Here is an 18,125-nt window from a genome sequence, read left to right on the forward strand (position 1 = left end):
TATCATTGCTACGCCATCATTTGACATTGACAGATAAAGACTACAGTAACAAAAAACTTGACTGTGCCTGTGCATCATTAGGCAATAGTAACACCACAAGAACTGTACGTGCAACCATTTTGTTGGACAAATTATAGTACGGTGACCTGAAAACATTTCTTGTTTTTTTAGTTGACTAAAATAAAAAAAATTAAAAATACATTTGAACATGAAAAACAAGCACACAAAAATGACCATGACAACAAATGCAAAGACCATTGCATGATCCATGCTCCTAATACAGTATACTGCCTGTAGATTTAACACTGAGGTGGTCTTATTAACAGGTAAGAAGAACAGATAGTGACAGTAGGGTGCTAGGGAAATAACTGTGTGTGTGTGTGTACACAAATGGTACAACAAAGCCTAATGAAGAGGTAGGCTCGCCTACAAAAGACAATGACTAGAACACTTCAACCCTGAGCATTAAAATTAAACAAGAATACCCTACATGGTGAAGTAAGTAGACATAGACAGACTATGAATCGCATATGAACATACTGTAGAAAAGAAGATTCAAAAAGTGTCTTGGAATGCAGGAAGTAAGTAACCCCGGTTTCCCCTCCAAGGGTGTGTTCATTGGGGTGGCACGCTTGGAATGTTGCAGATAGATATACACTACATAGAGATAATGATATAATGCAATGATAAGGAGCATCAGCAGCTGTATTCGTGTTTCTATCTGCAATGCTCAACGTTTCAGCCACCTGGATCGCATTCATTAGGGAACACTGTAGAAAAAAAAAACATTTTGCTAATGGAAAATGTCAACTGCCACTTCTTTTTCGAAAGGCCCTCCCTGTTTCAGGACGTTTTCTTCCATTTGGTGCCTAATGAATACGACCCTGGAATAATTCCCAGATTCATTTTCCTCTGCTCTCCATTACCTCCACTGTTCATAATCCAATCAGAATCAGATAAGGATTGACAAATGTTCTTTGAGACCGATACCACCAGTCCATCATGGTGATTTGTCGTGGCTTTAGTCAATGACATGGGTTCAAAATGACTGGAAGTCCAGTGTCTTTTAAAGGACCACAGTCACAGAGTCTAGAGCAGCTGCTGTACTCAGTGTGAAGGGTAACCATGGCGACAGACTTGGAGAGTTGTTCAAAATGATATGCCTGGTGCATGGAAGTAGTCCCAGCCATGACTTGAAACATTGCTCCTTTGGGGGGGGGGGGGGGGGGGGGACATTGTCGCAATGGACTCAAACATCTGTTACGGGGAGACGGTTGTAGATATAGACAGTGTGGTAAGCAAAGGTGCTTGATTTTGGGTCAACGTGTCTCCCCCTCCATCCACGAAACGGGCCAGTCCAAAAGGAGGAGGGGCCATAGGGTAAGGTATATGTGGTACAGTCTGTCCATGCCATTGGAAAAATCCAGTGGAGGCAGGTGGAGGGAGAAATGGGAGGATGGGCTCATTGTAACGGCTGGAATGGAATGGCTCATCGTAATGGCTGAAATGACACCAGCCTCCATTGGACAAATCCTTCCTCTCAGGGGAGCAGATAGCGGACCTCAGTGCTATGTCATATCCTCTTCCTCTGAGCAGTAGTCCTGCCCCTGAAAAAGCAAAGCAGAAGATGGAGTTATCCCCAGACACTGACCCCCCCCCCCCCACATGATTTCAGCTCTGCCCCAGATCAGTTTGGCTGTCTTGCCAACCCCTACGGTCATTGTCATGCCGAAGTTAACAGATCTGGAACCAGGCTCTCTCTACTCACCTTTTCTATCTTCTCATCCAGCATCCTGAAGAACTCTTGCTGGCTCTCTGAAGAATGGATCCTGTGGAGAAAGAAACGAGTCATTCACACTAAAGGGTTATGGTCAGTTGCATTTCAACTCTGTTAGTTCAGGGACGGAAAAGGGACAGCAAACACTGCATTCATTTGTGTCACGATGACAACAAAAATAGTTAGTTCGACTCACTGTGTCTTCCCATTGCCATTTGATCCTGTGTCATCTGTACGTTGGACCCTAGTGAGCAAGGCAGTCTTCTCCTGAAACACACAGGGCCATCAAAAATCACTGGCAGAATCTTTTTGTAGGTGTACAGTATGTAGGTGTAGAGGTTAACCCTCGACTAACTTCCCTTACTAACTTTTAGAGGGTTCATAAAAAAATTGAATAAATAAAAAATATACAATTCTGGCCGTTCTCACCGTGCTGTCCTGGTTGCAGGTGTTCAGTCTTTCCTCTTCTCCATTGATATACTTGACCTTTTCCACTCCTTTTTTGTACTCGTCTGTAAAAAAAAACAAAAAAATAAAAAATAAACTGTGAGCTATAGGAGGATGTGGCGCTAGTACTACAAATGAACACATCCCTTTCAGTCCGACTCCTGATGCAGAAGCTAAACGCAGTGTAGATGAGAACGGGTGGGTCTTCTAACGTTGGCATGCGTTAGCCAAGTTGCAATAAAGGCTTTCTAAATTTCCTACACGCGATTGCCTTTATGTTTCTGTTCTTATGCGATTGTTAACACTACCAGCGACATCAACTTATTTTTGCTTGTGACAATACATTTTTACTCGATAGCTCCATGGAATTAGAGCAGCCACTCATGATATTCCCGATCCATTAGATTGACCAGGAATCGACTTGACAAAAATAATTACTTGATCAAATTAACAGTTGAAACAAAATCCCCCCCCATTGACTCTGTACCGGTACACCCCCCCCCGGTATATAGTCTCGCTATTGTTATTTACTGCTGCTCTTTAATTACATGTCACTTTTTTTTTCTTATTCTTATACATATTATTTGAAACTGCATTGTTGGTTAGGGGCTGGTACGTAACCATTTCACTGTAAGGTCTACACCTGTTGTATTGGGCGCACGTGACTAATAACATTTGATTATGAAGACTATAACCTTGGTAAGGGCGTTATGAGCACTTACATGTTAACTGTCTTGGAACTGTGGATAGCATGCTTGGGACCGAATGGTTTAGATGTATGACTCTCCTCTCAGACTACTCCCTGAGGTTGCTGCACTATCATTAGCAGCACCACCAGCCACTATTTAAGTAAAGCATGTGGGTAGGTATGCTAGTACTCAAGTGTGTTGTAAACTCAGCAAAAAAAGAAGCGTCCTCTCACTGTCAACTGCGTTTATTTTCAGCAAACTTGACAGGTGTAAATATCTGTATGAACATAACAAAATTCAACAACTGAGACATAATCTGAACAAGTTCCACAGACATGTGACTAATAGAAATTGAATAATGTGTCCCTGAACAGGGGGGGGGGGGGGGGGGGGGGGGTCAAAATGAAAAGTAACAGTCAGTATCTGGTGTGGCCACCAGCTGCATTAAGTACTGCAGTGCATCTCCTCATGGACTGCGTCAGATTTGCCAGTTCTTGCTGTGAGATGTTACCCCACTCTTCCACCAAGGCACCTGCAAGTTCCCGGGCATTTCTGGGGGGAATGGCCCTATCCCTCACCCTCCGATCCAACAGGTTCCAGACATGCTCAATGGGATTGAGATCCGGGCTCTTCGCTGGCAATGGCAGAACACTGACATTCCTGTCTTGCAGGAAATCACGAGCAGTACGAGCAGTATGGCTGGTGGGATTGTCATGCTGGAGGGTCATGTCAGGATGAGCCTGCAGGAAGGGTACCACATGAGGGAGGAGGACGTCTTCCCTGTAACGCACAGCGTTGAGATTGCCTGCAATGACAACAAGCTCAGTGCGATGATGCTGTGACACACCGCCCCAGACCATAACGGACCCTCCACCTCCAAATCGATCCCGCTCCAGAGTACAGGCCTCGATGTAACGCTCATTCCTTTGACGATAAACGCAAATCCGACCGTTACCCCCGGTGAGACAAAACCACGACTCATCAGTGAAGAGCACTTTTTGCCAGTCTTGTCTGGACCAGCGATGGTGGGTTTGTGCCCATAGGCGACATCGTTGCCGGTGATGTCTGGTGAAGACCTGCCTTACAACAGGCCTACAAGTCCTCAGTCCAGCCTCTCTCAGCCTATTGCGGACAGTCTGAGCACTGATGGAGGGATTGTGCGTTCCTGGTGTAACTCAAGCAGTTGTTGTTGCCATCCTGTACCCGCAGGTATGATGTTCGGATGTACCAATCCTGTGCAGGTGTTGTTACACGTAGTCTGCCACAGCGAGGACAATCAGCTGTCCGTCCTGTCTACCTGTAGTGCTGTCTTAGGCGTCTCACAGTACGCACATTGCAATGTATTGCCCTGGCCACATCTGCACTCCTCATGCTTCCTTGCAGCATGCCTAAGGGACCCTAGGCATCTTTCTTTTGGTGTTTTTCAGGGTCAGTAGAAAGGCCTCTTTAGTGTCCTAAGTTTTCAAAATTGTGACCTTAATTGCCTTCCGTCTGTAAGCTGTTAGTGTCTTAACGACCATTCCACATGTGCATGTTGATTAATTGTTTATGGTTAATTGAACAAGCATGGGAAACAGTGTTTAAACCCTTTACAATGAAGATCTGTGAAGTTATTTGGATTTTTACAAATTATCTTTGAAAGACAGGGTCCTGAAAAAAGGAAATTTATTTTTTTGCTGAGTTTATGTCGAAACATTCCCAAAATGTGTACAAAAATGTAACAAATGAAGCTAACATACCATTCAACATTCTATTTTTCACACAAGCATATCTGTTTATTCCATTTGTGGCAGACACTTTCATCCAAAGTGACTTACAGTCATCTGCGCAGAAGCCTACATTTTAAGTGTGGGTGGCCCCATCAGGAATTGAACCCACAACCCTTAGCATGCTCTACCGACTGAGCCACACAGTAAAATACTGTCCCATATGAATGTTCATCTGAACATTCAAAACATTCATTAACCCTGCAGAATAGGCCCCATACAGGCCTCCAGGTGAATGTGTTCCCAGTACTGACCGGAAAGAAGGTCCCCATTACTGTAGGCTTTACTGCGGCCCTCCTCACCACTTGGCACTGCCGACACCTGCTTGGCCGAGGTGCAGCCCATCTCCTCACCCGCTTTCCTCCTCACCCACGCACATCACAGGCTGACCTAGAGGAAAGAAGGGATGGAGAGAGATTGGTTAGATAGGGAGGAGATTTTAAGGATATTAAGGATAAGGGAGTATCTGACCTTGTGTCAGTGGCAACATGCCTAGAAGCATTCCACCCAAATGAACACTCCACCATGATTAATTAAAAAAAAATCATAAATATCTAGGAATAACCCACTGCCCAAGGCCTTTCACTAAGCCTGCCTAGTTTTGCGATGCGCAGTTGAGAACTACAATCACAACACACGATCGTACCAGCTGCACCTCACACAATAGGCCTTTCAAAAGCTCTCGCGATGCCAATGGTGCCAACGCACCGTATAATCTTCTGCGAACCGGTTAGATTGTTGGGCACCAGCGAATGGGGGACGTGACAAGTAAGACTATACGTTCGTGACCCAATCCATTTATCGTCCAAGTCTTGACATGGTAGACCGAGAGAGTATGCAAATAATAGCTTGTTGTGTGTGCTATTGAGGCATTATGGTTGTTAGTCAAGAGCAGATACATTTTCATAGCATAAGCCCTCGAATGGAGACTGGTCTGACGACCTGATTATTATTGGACAGACGGGTCTCTGGTTGAGCGCACTGATCTGATGAGCTGTGTCCAGCTGCGATGTCAGCTGACCGATTGGACTGTCATCACGTTCCGATATTCTACTGTATTCTACTGAGTTAGTGCGATGACATTAGAAAGCTATATGAAAATGTAGGCTATGTTATCATCATGCTATTTCAGTGCATCGATGATGCTATCAATTGAGCTTTATTTATAGGCAGGCAGCTGGCAGCATCCATTGCTATTTCATTTCATAACTGAAAACGGAAAAAACGGCACCAATATTGACTCGAATATCATCGAAAAACTGAAGGCTGAATGTTTGCTATTGACTGTAATAACAGAAAATGCAATAGAGCACGGTTCCATTGCACAACGATTCCCTATACAAAGATCCAGGAAACATCCATAAACAAACAAAACGACCAATACAAATATCCAATGTTATCCCAAGTACAAACATTAGCAAATTTACCATTTTTTACAGGATCTGTCCATGGTTCTGCCTGTATTGGTTCTTGGAGTTTCGACCGGATTCAAACGACAGGCTCCCGCATCGGGGACAGCATCTGCACCTCTCAATACACCGTCAGACATTAGCAATCGAGATGCTATCCGCCTGGCTCACTGTCTGGTCCGGTCTGGAGAATAATTAGTGAAAGTGATGACACAAATGGTTGTTTCTTGATGATTTTCAGACATTACCCAGAACATTTTTAAAAATGTAATCGAGCCTCACGAGACTTAACTATATTTTAATATTATGGCTGAAAGAACATTCACATAAAACATCTGACTTGTGTGTAGTTTCGGTGGAGGGTGTCGTTTCGGTGGAAAGAGCTGTGTGGGTCAATTGTGGGGATGCTGGGTATCAGAAATGTCCGGTGCAAGAGAGTCCGTTTGAGGTTGCCAGGTTTCGAGCAGTGCAGTCGGTGTTATGCTGAAGCAGTGAGGAAATTCTCCATGGTAATTAATTGTACCTCGTAGATGGAACGGAAAACCCAGAAGATTGATGAGGTAATAGCAGCAGCAGAGAAGCTTTGAGTGTCAGAGATTTTAGTGAAGAACTACATGGGGTTCTGAGAGAAGGGGTTCCGTAGGATCTGTTAGGGCCAAAAGAGTGGGAAAGGGTGGTGGGTTTGTTGGGGATAGTGGCGTTTATGTAAAGTTAGATGGTGGGGCAATTTCTTTTTCCCATTCCCCTTTTTTTGTGAAATCTGGAGGGTACAATTTTGAACAAATGTGCAATTCACACTCCGACCTGTGAAAGGCAGCTGGAAAACCAAACCAAGAATAATAAGAAAGTTTAGAGCATAGAGATAGATAGAGGGCTCGTCTTTGTATCTGTGCCATTATAATTTATGTGACAGCATGGGCAGCACCATTGAGGCTATCTCCATTTTAAACTAGTCCATTTTCTTCTTCTCGATTCGCTGATCCCTTCTTATGTCCTGGAAGGACATGACTCCAACAGGGTCACCAGGAGGGCTCAGCCAATGAAGTTAGAAGTCTCACCCAGTTGACTACATTAAAATGGTGGAAGCACTCAATGGTGCTGCTCATGCTAAAAAGGGCTTTTGGCCACTACAGGCCTCTCTATCATTCTCTATGGTTGAGAGTTGCCGTCGGACCCAATTCCAGGGCGCAACAACAAGATCTTCCACTAGTTACCACAGCCACAAAGTCAAATTGGCTACATATTAAAAATGTATTAAAACTAAAATTCTCTTTTTGGTCTTAATTGCAGGTTAAGGCTAGGCATACGGTTAGCAGTGTGGTTAGGGTACGCTTTAAAATCAAAATGTAAAAAGATAAATTGTAGAAATAGGCGGGGTTTATGACTTTGTGGCTGTGATAACTAGTGACGACCTTTCGCGCATTGAGGGTTGTGTGACTTGAGGGAGTACACAGAGATATTGGAGAAATGTGAAGATAGGAATCCAATTGAGCCACAAATTGATAAACGTAACGCCTCACCGAACAGACGGTCGACCAATCGTGTCCACGTTGTCATGCTGCGTCACGCAGTTGCTAAGCTAATCGTATCGCAATCCCTTCTTGAAGTCAGTGTATGAGTCGAGAAACCTGTCTATTATCCTAAAAAAGTACGTAATATCACGATTCCAAAGCTATACGATATTACAGAGAACAATGTAATTATCTCGGAAAAGATTTGTAATGTTGTAATTATTGTAGACGAAATTCATGCTAATGTTGGGTTTTTGAGCTAGCGCCCAATTCACTCCCTGAAGGAGAGCTCTCCTTATCCCAGAATGCACCGCGCGGCCCATTGCCGACGCAAGGGCAACGTTCAGGAGTGAGTTAATACGATTCCAATCTCCTCAAAAGTATCTCTGGAGTACAGCTACGACCAGAAGTGACTTTTCGTAGCAGGTTAGGAGAGCATTTTAGCTAAGTCTCCTAACCTACTACGAAAAAGATAATTCCGGTCGTAGCTATACTCCGTCGAGTCATGCAGCGTTCACATGCTAGTTGGGGACTAGAAAAGTCTAAAGTGTTCAACCTGCTAACTGGTTGTAGTTATACACGTGCCGCGTTCAACGAATCAGCAAGTCGGAAATTGTGAACGCAGTATCAGAACCCGCATCGAGCTACCCGGGCGTCAGATTTGACAGCAGAAGCTACGCAGCCAAGTTTATTTGAAGTTTTTACACAGCCAGCAAAAACCTACGACTCAGTCTGTAGTGTGGATTGTAGAGGTTTCAATCAATATGATTTTACTGACAATGATCGCTCGAGTAGCAGATGGTCTGCCGCTTGCTGCATCGATGCAAGAAGACGAGCAGGTTTGAATGAATCACATTTTCTTCCTAGCGAACTTAACGGTTTACAAACACTATTTAGCTAGCTAAATTACATCATATTCTGCTGAATACTACTAACACTTATATTGCCTTGTTTTAGAGGCACTTCTATCATTTACATTTAAGTCATTTAGCAGACGCTCTTATCCACAGCGACTTACAAATTGGTGCATTCACCTTATGATATCAAGTGGAACAACCACTTTACAATAGTGCATCTAAATCTTTTAAGGGGGGGGTTAGAAGGATTACTTTATCCTATCCTAGGTATTCCTTAAAGAGGTGGGGTTTCAGTTGTCTCCGGAAGGTGGTGATTGACTCCGCTGTCCCTATCATCATCATCGTAGGTGTTTGTTTTAACTGAAAGAATGATTTCATAACCCTTTATCTCTCCGTATGTTTAGTCAGGAAGAGACTTGCAACATTACCAGAGCCAGGCTAAGCAGCTGTGCCGCAAACTAAATGCCCAGAGTCCCAATAGATGTACTCTGGAGGCTGGGGTCATGTCCTTCCAGTGAGTATGAACTCTATGGAGTCTTCTGTGCTAGTCTGTGTCATTAGTGCCGAGTTTCCAGTCCTAACAAGGCAAAACTCGGGTTTAATGCCACTTTAATAATGTTTACATATCCTACACTACTTATCTCATATGTATATACTGTATTTTAAACCACCTATTGCATCTTGCCAATGCCGCATGGCCATTGCGCATCCATATATTTATGTACATATTCTTTTTCAATCCCCTTACATTGTGTGTGTATAAGGTAGTCGTTGTGAATTTAAGATTACTTGTTAACTATTACTGCACTGTCGGAACTAGAAGCACAAGCATTTCTCTACACTCACATTAACATCTGCTAACCATGTGTATGTGACCAATAAAATTTGATTTGGTTACGTGTTCAGGAAAAACGATAACCCCCTCGTCTGTGACTGGTCGGCCGCTGTGCTGTGTGTAGAAATCTTAATCGGCCTATTTGAGATAAACTGTAATGTATTAAGTGTTTCTTCCCACTAACGGTTCACATCTGTGTTTGTCTCGCCAGCTATGTAATAGAACATGGCGTGTGCTACTTGGCCTTGTGTGAAGCTGTGTTTCCCAAGAAACTGGTATTTGGGTACCTGGAAGACCTCCAGACAGAATTCAATGAACAGCATGGAAAGAAAGTCCCCACAGTCTCCAGGCCGTACTCTTTCATTGAGTTTGGTGAGAACTTTTCTTTTTTCAATCATCAACATCCAATTCAAGACACCCTAGGCAAACAAAACATATTTGAAGTAAGGGTGCATCATAGCTGACGTAAAAAAAAAGACTACCATAATTTCCGGACTATAAGCCGCTACTTTTTTTCCCACGCTTTGATCCTCGCGGCTTAAACAATGACGCGGCTAATATATGGATTTTTCCCGCTTTCAAATAATAAATAAAAAATAAAAAACACATTCCTTGACGTGCTCAGTTTTTTTGGCGGCATGAAGCTTTCATTAGACCAATGAAATTGCCGAACGGGTTAATGTCAAACAACTTTTTTTGTTTACTGTTTAGATTAAATCGAGTGCTCTCAAACTTCCCATCATTCTGATTACGGTAGTCATTTTGTCACCCTCATCATGGCAAAGACACGGAGAAATGCATATGATGCAGCTTTCAAGTTGAAGGCGATTGATCTGGCTGTTGGAAAAGGAAAAAGAGCTGCTGCACGGGAGCTTGGTCTGGAGCAATGACTTTCTTGGTAGGCTACTGTTTACTGCTAATTTTAAAATTTTTGTTACAAGGCGTGTTTCGTTAAAGCCTGTGTAAAGTTAATTTGTTTCAATGTACCTGTGCGGCTTATATTCAGGTGCGCTCAATAGTCTGGAAATTACGGTAGATAAAACTGGCAAAGGAAAATCCCAGTAGACGTCCACCATATTGCGTTTCCCCATCCCTTGTTTTTCAATTCAGCGCAGATGTAAGTAATGACGAGCGGATGCCACATTAGACTTGAGATGCAGCCTAAACCAACACGTAGTGTGTTATGTGTATATTCCTTCCTCAGATGTGTACATCCAGAAGACAAAGAAGAACTACATTGACAGCAGGGCGCGGAGGAACCTGGGCAGCATCAACACAGAACTGCAGGACGTCCAGCGTATCATGGTGGCAAACATTGAAGAGGTCCTGCAACGAGGAGAGGCCTTATCTGGTAATCATCATACCTTGTATAATACACAGCCCTGGCATCAAACCTGCCATAGACATAAAATACACCTAATTCATTTAAAGGGATAGTTTAGCCCAAAATCTACAGTACCAGTCAAAAGTTTGGACACCTACTCATTCAAGGGATTTTCTTTATTTTTTACTATGTTCTACATTGTAGAGTAGTGAACTATGAAATGACGTATATACACAACGTAGAAAATATTAAAAATAAAGGAAAACCCTTGAATGAGTAGGTGTCCAAACTTTTGACTGGGACTGTAAGTTTGTCATGTTTTCATACATAAAGTTGTCAAACATTGAGCTGAGTCCATATTGAATACTATCAGTTGTTGAACTACAATATCAATGAAGGTAAAACTGCAGACCTCAATCCCAAATGAATGGAGAAGATGGGTAACATCTATTTACATATTTTTAAGTGGTGCCTATCTTTCCCATTTAAGATTGAAGCCTGCATTCGGAAAGTATTCAGACCCCTTCCCCACATTTTGTTAAGTTAGAACCTTATTCTAAAATGGATTAAATGAATAAAAAACTTAAATCTACACACAATACCCCATAATGACAAAGCGAAAACAGGTTTAGAAATAGCTTATTTGCATAAGCATTCAGACCCTTTGCTATGATACTTGAAATTGAGCTAAGGTGCATCCTGTTTCCATAAATCATCCTTGAGATGTTTCTACAACTTGGGAGTCCACCCGTGGTAAATTTCATTGATTAGACATGATTTAGAAAGGCACACACCTGTCTATATAAAAAGGTCCCACAGTTGACAGTGCATGTCAGAGCAAAAACCAAGCCATGAGGCCCGCGTCAGGATTGTGTCGAGGCACAGATCTGGGAAGGGTACCAAAAAATGTCTACAACATTGAAGGTCCCCAAAAACACAGTGGCCTCTATCATTCTTAAGTGGAAGAAGTTCGGAACCACCAAGACTCTTGCTAGGGCAGGCCACCTGGCCAAACTGAGCAATCGGGGGGAGAAGGGCCTTGGTCAGGGAGGTGATCAAAAACACGATGGTCACTATGACAGAGCTCTGGAGTTCCTCTGTGGAGATGGGAGAACCTTCCAGAAGGACAACCATCTCTGCAGAACTCCACCAATCAGGCCTTTATGGTGAGTGGCCAGACAAAAGCCACTCCTCAGTGAAAGGCACATGACAGTCGCTTGGAGTTTGCCAAATGCACCTAAAAGACTCTGACCATGAGAAACAAGATTCTCTGGTCTGATGAAACCACGATTGAACTCTTGCGCCTGAATGCCAAGCATCACGTCTGGAGGAAACCTGGCACCATCTCTACGGTGAATCATGAGCGGCAGCATCATGCTGTGGGGATGTTTTTCAGTGGCAGGGACTGGGAGACTAGTCAGGAAAGATGAACGGAGCAAAGTATAGAGATCCTTGATGAAAACCTGCTCCAGAGCGCTCAGGACCTCAGACTGGAGCAAAGCTTCACCTTCCAACAGGATAACGACCCTAAGCACACAGCCAAGACAACGCAGGACTGGCTTCGGGGCAAGTCTCAATGTCGTTGAGTGGCCCAGCCAGAGCCTGGACTTAAACATCTCTGGAGATCTGAAAATAGCTGCGCAGCAACACTCCCCATCCAACCTGACAGAGCTTGAGAATCTGCAGAGAAGAATGGGAGAAACTCCCCAAATACAGATGTGCCAAGCTTGTAGCGTCATACCCAAAAAGACTCAAGGCTGTAATCGCTGTCAAAGGTTCTTCAACAAAAGTACTGAGTAAAGGGTCTGAATACTTATCTAAATGTGATACTTAAAAAAATACATTTGCAAAATTGTCTTAACCCGTTTTTGCTTTGACATTGTGGTATTGTGTGGGGAAAAAAGCAATTTAATCCATTTTAGAATAAGGCCGTAACGTAACAATGTGGGAAAAGTCAAGGGGTCTGAATACTTTCCGAATGCACCCTAATACAGCTTTTATTGGTCACACTACAGTCGTCAAATTTTTGATTAATATTTTTCCCTCCAGCTCTCGACACCAAAGCCAGCAATCTGTCCAGCCTTTCAAAGAAGTACCGCAGCGATGCCAAGTACCTCAACACCCGATCCATCTATGCCAAGATAGCAGCCGGGGCAGTCTTCTTCATTACACTCATCGTCTATATGCGTTTCTGGTGGATCTGATGGATTGGCATAAGGACTTTGAAGTTAGTGATAGTCTGGATTCCCTTTTAAACATATTTAAACTCACTGGTACCTGTTAATTATAGGCTGCCATATTGGTGGTTTCTGTTAACAGCAAAGCTTAAGTTCCCACATTGATGCCTTAGGGAGAGACCTTGTAAGTATTGGATGAAACTGTGCCTTCAGCTTTGTCATGTCTCATGCCTAGGGCACTGTTTGATGAATCATGTCAAATAACCAGGATTTTAATTAGAAGCCTTTCCAGAAATGAGAATTAGACCAAAAAAATTAAAGCAATTGTCTGAGGATGGTGCTGGACCATCTGACAAAAATAAAGGGACAGATTGATTGGAAAAGGTTCAAATCCAGGTCATGTGACATGATTAACCAAACACAGGTTCCTTCACCTGTATAAAGATACTGCCCTGTGGTTGGTAATGTGAGCAAAGTGGAGCGTTCTGAATTCGTAGTGCTTGTATAATCCCATTTGCTGGAATATAAAAGGGATTGAAAATGCAATAGTTTAGTTTCTTTACAATGTCACTTTGAAGGACAATTCTATCTATATGCAAATGGTCATAAGTGTGAAACAACCCTTTACCATGGCAAAAAAGTTGTTTATTGTTTACGAAGGTTACATTACTTGAAAAAGTATTTGTTGAAATGTATATTTGTTTATAAAATTTTAAACACTACATGTTGAACACTCCTTCCCTCCAAAAACATTAGTCCCATACACACTCGCAGTCACACACACACCATGCTTAAACATGGGCTCGCTCATACTTGTAATGCACACACATGCAAGCCTCTTCACATTCCTCTTGTCCTTCCCATGGGTGATGAATGACCCGACCGACGGTGAATACTGTAGGTCTACACCACAAGATCAAAGTCATCCCTCTGGAAAACAAAGGGCACCAATGAGACAGTCAGAATCCCCATTTGTACAACAGGATTTACCATCAGACTAGACCAGCTTATCTTATATCCAAACAAATATGTCTGGCACCTTTGGGCTATTTAAACATAATCAAGAAGTCTGACAAAGATCAATTTGTTTATCTTAGACCGTGGTCTCTCTCACCTCCTCATTGTAGGTCATGACGTGCTGTTTGATCTTTGAAGAGTCAACCCATGTTACAAAGTCTTCCATATTTCTGATGAAATAAAACATTTAGGATTTTGGGGGACCTACGAGATGTCAGAAAGGAAGAAAAGTACCAAAAGTAGTCAGACAAAACCCAACTTACCTAGTGACAAGGAAAGCTGCATCTGTGACAATCTCTGGTCCCACACGCACATCTAAGGTACAGTCAAGGACACAAAGCACTACATAGATAGTCCAACACACAATAACAATCTAATTGACATTTCAGTCTATGATCCCTACAAGAGGGTAAAAAAAACCACCATTGCCACAGCATGCGCACAGGCGCTACATCACTATTACTGTGACCGTATGAAGGATACGTCCCTGTTCGATGAAGGTGATGGCTGTCGTCAGGTTCTGAGCCATTCGTAAGCTTACCATTATGGTGGGTAGCCGCCTCCTGGAAATCAGAGAGATGGAGATAGGACACAATTGAGCCAGAAGTATTGCAAGCGATGGGTAGAACGCAACATCTACTTTTACTCTTACTATTGTTATTGAGAGATGGAATGGGTTTATTCACCTGCAGAATGAAGAGGCTGTGACTTTCTCTGTAAGAGCCAGGTTCTGTTTGGTGGGGATCAGCCCAGTACCGTACCTTTCAGAAGAGATGCCTAATGTTAGACACCATCATCACTCTGTAGTACATTTGTGTTACCCACGTTACTTTTAGAGGACAGACAGTTTCCTGTGGGCGCAGGGGCCAAATACGGTCACACTGATACTCACAGTTTCTCAAGTAGTTGACCTGTGCTGTGGGCTCTGAAGCCATCTCTCTCGTCCAGATCACGTATCTTCTGAGCAAGCTCTCTGATGTTACGGCTCAACTTATTGTACCTATGGATATAACGTTAGCAGACTGTGGCTAATCAAAAAACACTGAGGCTGCTGAGTAGGGACAGAGTTCTAGGGATTCTCCGTGTTCTAGGGGTTGTCAATGTGCTAAAAATGCCTCCACATAGAACAAATTTGTATACAATAGATGGAATTATATGATTGGATGTTCGCCCATATCGAAGCCATCATTGAACTAGAATGCAGCCTGTAGGTAGGCCTTTTTAGAATTAGGAATAGTCACCCTTATTATACTATATACCAAATGAACAATCAAAAACTAAACTGATTCACTTAAACACATTTTACATATAGCTGGAGACATTAAAAAAAGGGCCATAAAACCGCATATTCACTTGGTGTAGTCTTCTCTCTTCTCGATGTGATACTTCCGCAATACTTTCACCTCGTGCAGGTTGTTGTCTACCTCCCAGTTGATAAAGTCAACCTTCTTCAAAAGCTTCTGCTCATGAAATTTCAATTTTCGAACCATTTTGCCGAAATAATTTTGTAGCTAGAAAACTAACATTTATTTACCAAGATAAATTTACTTCCACGCTTTCCTGACCGAGAGGAAGCGCGTGTTTTTCTTCTTCGGCGACCTGGTGCTGATTCGCAAAGAAAGAGAATCCTACCGCCAAAAATAAATAAATCAATTGTGCGATACCGCCATCTACTGCGCAGGAGTATGTACTTGTAACTGCACGTATATGTCGCATGTGGCTAGTCGAACGCCGAACTCTTTATTGAGACCATGCAGAAACGCCAATCCTTGGAGGAATAAGTGCCACATTTTCATTTGTGCCAAAATCTAAATAAAAGAAAACGTTATCTTGCTAATTCAGCAGGCTATGGTGTGAAATAGGCTTGTTGAAGTGCTCTCTTCTTTTTATTATTACTTAATGTTAATAACGTGGTTGAGGTCCTTTGGTGTGCTTATCAATGCACAAGCACCATTTTGCCCCACTCCTATCAATATAATAATTGTATTAATTCCAGTGGTGTAAAGTACTTAAGTAAAAATACTTTAAAGTACTACTTATGTATTATTTTTGACTACTTTTACTTTTACTTCACTATATTCCTTAAGAAAATATTGTACTTTTTACTCCATACATTTCCCTTGACATCCAAAAGTACTAGTAAAAAAAAAAGGTCCAATTCACGCACTTATCATCAGAACATCCCTGGTCATCCCTACTGCCTCTGATCTGGCGGACTAACTAAACACACATGCTTCGTTTGTAAAGGATGTCTAAATGTTGGAGTGTGCCCCTGGCTATCCATAAATAAATTAAAACATACAAGAAATAGAGTTAGCCTGCCTGGGAGCAGATTATTTCTGAAGGATTTTTTTTAATCATAGACAGTTGAGCCACTGTCTTGGTACCGGTTATCCCGTTATCCCGTTATCTCAGAGTTGACCAAAGTTACCTCACTAACTCCTCAAACTACATATTTAGTATAGGGCTCTGGGAATAGACTTCAAGAAAATATAACGTGAGAGACTCAGCTACACTGCAGACCAGAGGAGGCTGGTGGGAGGAACTTTAGGAAGGCGGGCAAATCGTAATGGCAGGAATGGAATAAAGGGTTTCCATATGTTTGATTTGTTTGTTACTGTTCCATATATTCCATTCCAATCTTTACAATCAGCCGTCCTCCTATAGCTCCTCAAAGAGCCTCCTCTGCTGCAGACAGACAGTTCATGTTAACGTGCCACTCCAGAGTGGCATACTATAAAGCAAGCTAGATCTACTCAGGCTTTTCTAAAGATAGCCAGCTTCAGTTAGCTTCACATTCCAGATCAGGGTTCATCTGTACTACGACGGTGGGACGGTGGATATTGCTCGTCTGCCTGCTGCTAACTCTAGCAGGCTTGTAACTGCGTGTGCATGTCGCACATGGCTTGTTGAACGCCTAACTCTTCATTGAGACAATGCTGAAACATCAATCCATGGTCAAATAAGTGCCATATTTTCATTTATGCCGAAATGAAAATGAAAGAAATGTTATCTTGCTAATTCAGCAGGTTATGGTGTCAAATTGGCTTTTTGAAGTACTGTCTTTTGTTTGATTACTTATCGTTAATGCCGTCGTTGGTGTGCTTTTCCCACTGTGGCTTTTTGCCATACCTGCTTTTCACCATTCCTATCTGTAGAACAGCTTGTTGCATTGTGGCCATATACAGATAATCCACAGAAGAGTAGTGGAACCTCTAATCCTGGCAATTTGGCTGATAAACTCATGGTACACTATCAATGGCTACCAGTCTTGATTTGAATGGGAACTGCAATCTATGAATTATATGTGTATGGTTGGTTGTAGCTGTCAGGGCTTCCGTGGCTACCATGGCCACTGCCTGGGGGGGGTGATCTCTACTCGTTTCGCTACCAACAGGTTGCAGGAGGACCACAGTGCATCCTTCAGACACGTGAGGGTGGGCCAGAGCTTGGTGAAGGACTTCGGTGGAATAGGCCTGCGGCCCACCCCATACAGCATGAGCTAGGGCGTTAGGTCCTCCCATGCTGGAAGACACGGGGAGATCAGGGGGCCTGCTTCCTTCCACAGGTCCCTGGCGTCTCTGCACTCCCAGAACAAGTGCCCCACCGACTCATCTTTGCCGCAGCCTGGTCAGGGCCACGTGGGTGTCCTCGCTATGCCCCGGGAGTGCATAACGGCCCTGACCGGGAGGATCTCGTGGGCAACCATCCAGGACAGGTACCAGTACCGGTTCAGCAGAGCAGGATGGGCCACGTTGCGCCAAACCGTTGTGGGCTCACCTGTAGCAAGCCAGCGCACTGGACACACTGGTTCCCACTTCTGCACAAGAGAGAAGAGAGCGGTGTTTAATTAAAACTGTGACTGCGTCTTTATCCAGTTTTAAATGTCTTAAAAACGTTTGGAGCTGACGTTTGCCTGACCTCTACTTGTTCCTGGGCAGCCGCTACACAGCATTACATCTCACTCTTGCCACCTCCCCGGTCAACAACAAGACCCAGGCCCTCGCATGGTTCTGCCTGGGACCTTACCTCAGAACCCTGAGGCTGATCCCAGTCGACTTGCGAGCCCCAGTCTCTTTTCTTGCTCCACACACACTACGCCCAGCTCCAGAAGTTAAGACATTTTAAACTGGAGAAAGAAGCAGTCACAGTTTTAACTAAACACCGCTCTCTTCTCTCTCTTGTGCAGGAGTGAGAACCAGTGTGTCCAGTGCACAGGCCCCCTGATCTCCCCATGTCTGCCAGCAGGGGAGGACCTAACGCCCCAGCTCATGCTGTATGGGGTGGGCCGAAGGCCTATTCCACAAAAGACCTTC

The 18,125-nt window shown here is 43.4% G+C and overlaps 3 protein-coding genes across 4 annotated transcripts; 1 reads left to right on the forward strand and 2 right to left on the reverse strand.

Annotated features, from left to right (window-relative positions):
• Positions 1-1,108: 1,108 nt before the first annotated feature.
• LOC106568758 (uncharacterized protein C1orf21 homolog) lies at positions 1,109-6,274 on the reverse strand. Its single transcript, XM_014139392.3, has 6 exons — positions 6,107-6,274; positions 4,934-5,069; positions 2,207-2,289; positions 1,974-2,044; positions 1,769-1,829; positions 1,109-1,607 (listed from the first exon to the last, which is right to left on the reverse strand). Exons 2-6 carry the CDS (start codon positions 5,022-5,024, stop codon positions 1,569-1,571), a joined length of 345 nt encoding a protein of 114 aa, XP_013994867.1. The 5' UTR covers positions 5,025-5,069; positions 6,107-6,274; the 3' UTR covers positions 1,109-1,568.
• Positions 6,275-8,113: 1,839 nt separating this feature from the next.
• s22bb (Vesicle-trafficking protein SEC22b-B) lies at positions 8,114-18,125 on the forward strand. 2 transcript variants are annotated; one of them, XM_045693618.2, is made up of 6 exons: positions 8,114-8,438; positions 8,861-8,970; positions 9,503-9,663; positions 10,496-10,642; positions 12,665-12,842; positions 17,999-18,125. In XM_045693618.2, exons 1-5 carry the CDS (start codon positions 8,364-8,366, stop codon positions 12,817-12,819), a joined length of 648 nt encoding a protein of 215 aa, XP_045549574.1. In that variant the 5' UTR covers positions 8,114-8,363; the 3' UTR covers positions 12,820-12,842; positions 17,999-18,125. The 2 variants fall into 2 exon arrangements, with proteins under 2 accessions (XP_045549574.1, NP_001134386.1); NM_001140914.2 differs by lacking the exon at positions 17,999-18,125 and having other exon boundaries at positions 8,250-8,438; positions 12,665-13,513.
• Positions 13,419-15,402, reverse strand: imp3 (IMP U3 small nucleolar ribonucleoprotein 3). Its single transcript, NM_001140652.2, has 7 exons — positions 15,163-15,402; positions 14,702-14,809; positions 14,496-14,570; positions 14,293-14,372; positions 14,073-14,124; positions 13,907-13,979; positions 13,419-13,722 (listed from the first exon to the last, which is right to left on the reverse strand). Exons 1-7 carry the CDS (start codon positions 15,297-15,299, stop codon positions 13,696-13,698), a joined length of 552 nt encoding a protein of 183 aa, NP_001134124.1. The 5' UTR covers positions 15,300-15,402; the 3' UTR covers positions 13,419-13,695.

The sequence above is a fragment of the Salmo salar genome, chromosome 14 (assembly GCF_965601325.2).
Source record: "Salmo salar chromosome 14, fSalSal1, whole genome shotgun sequence".
Taxonomy (NCBI): domain Eukaryota; kingdom Metazoa; phylum Chordata; class Actinopteri; order Salmoniformes; family Salmonidae; genus Salmo; species Salmo salar.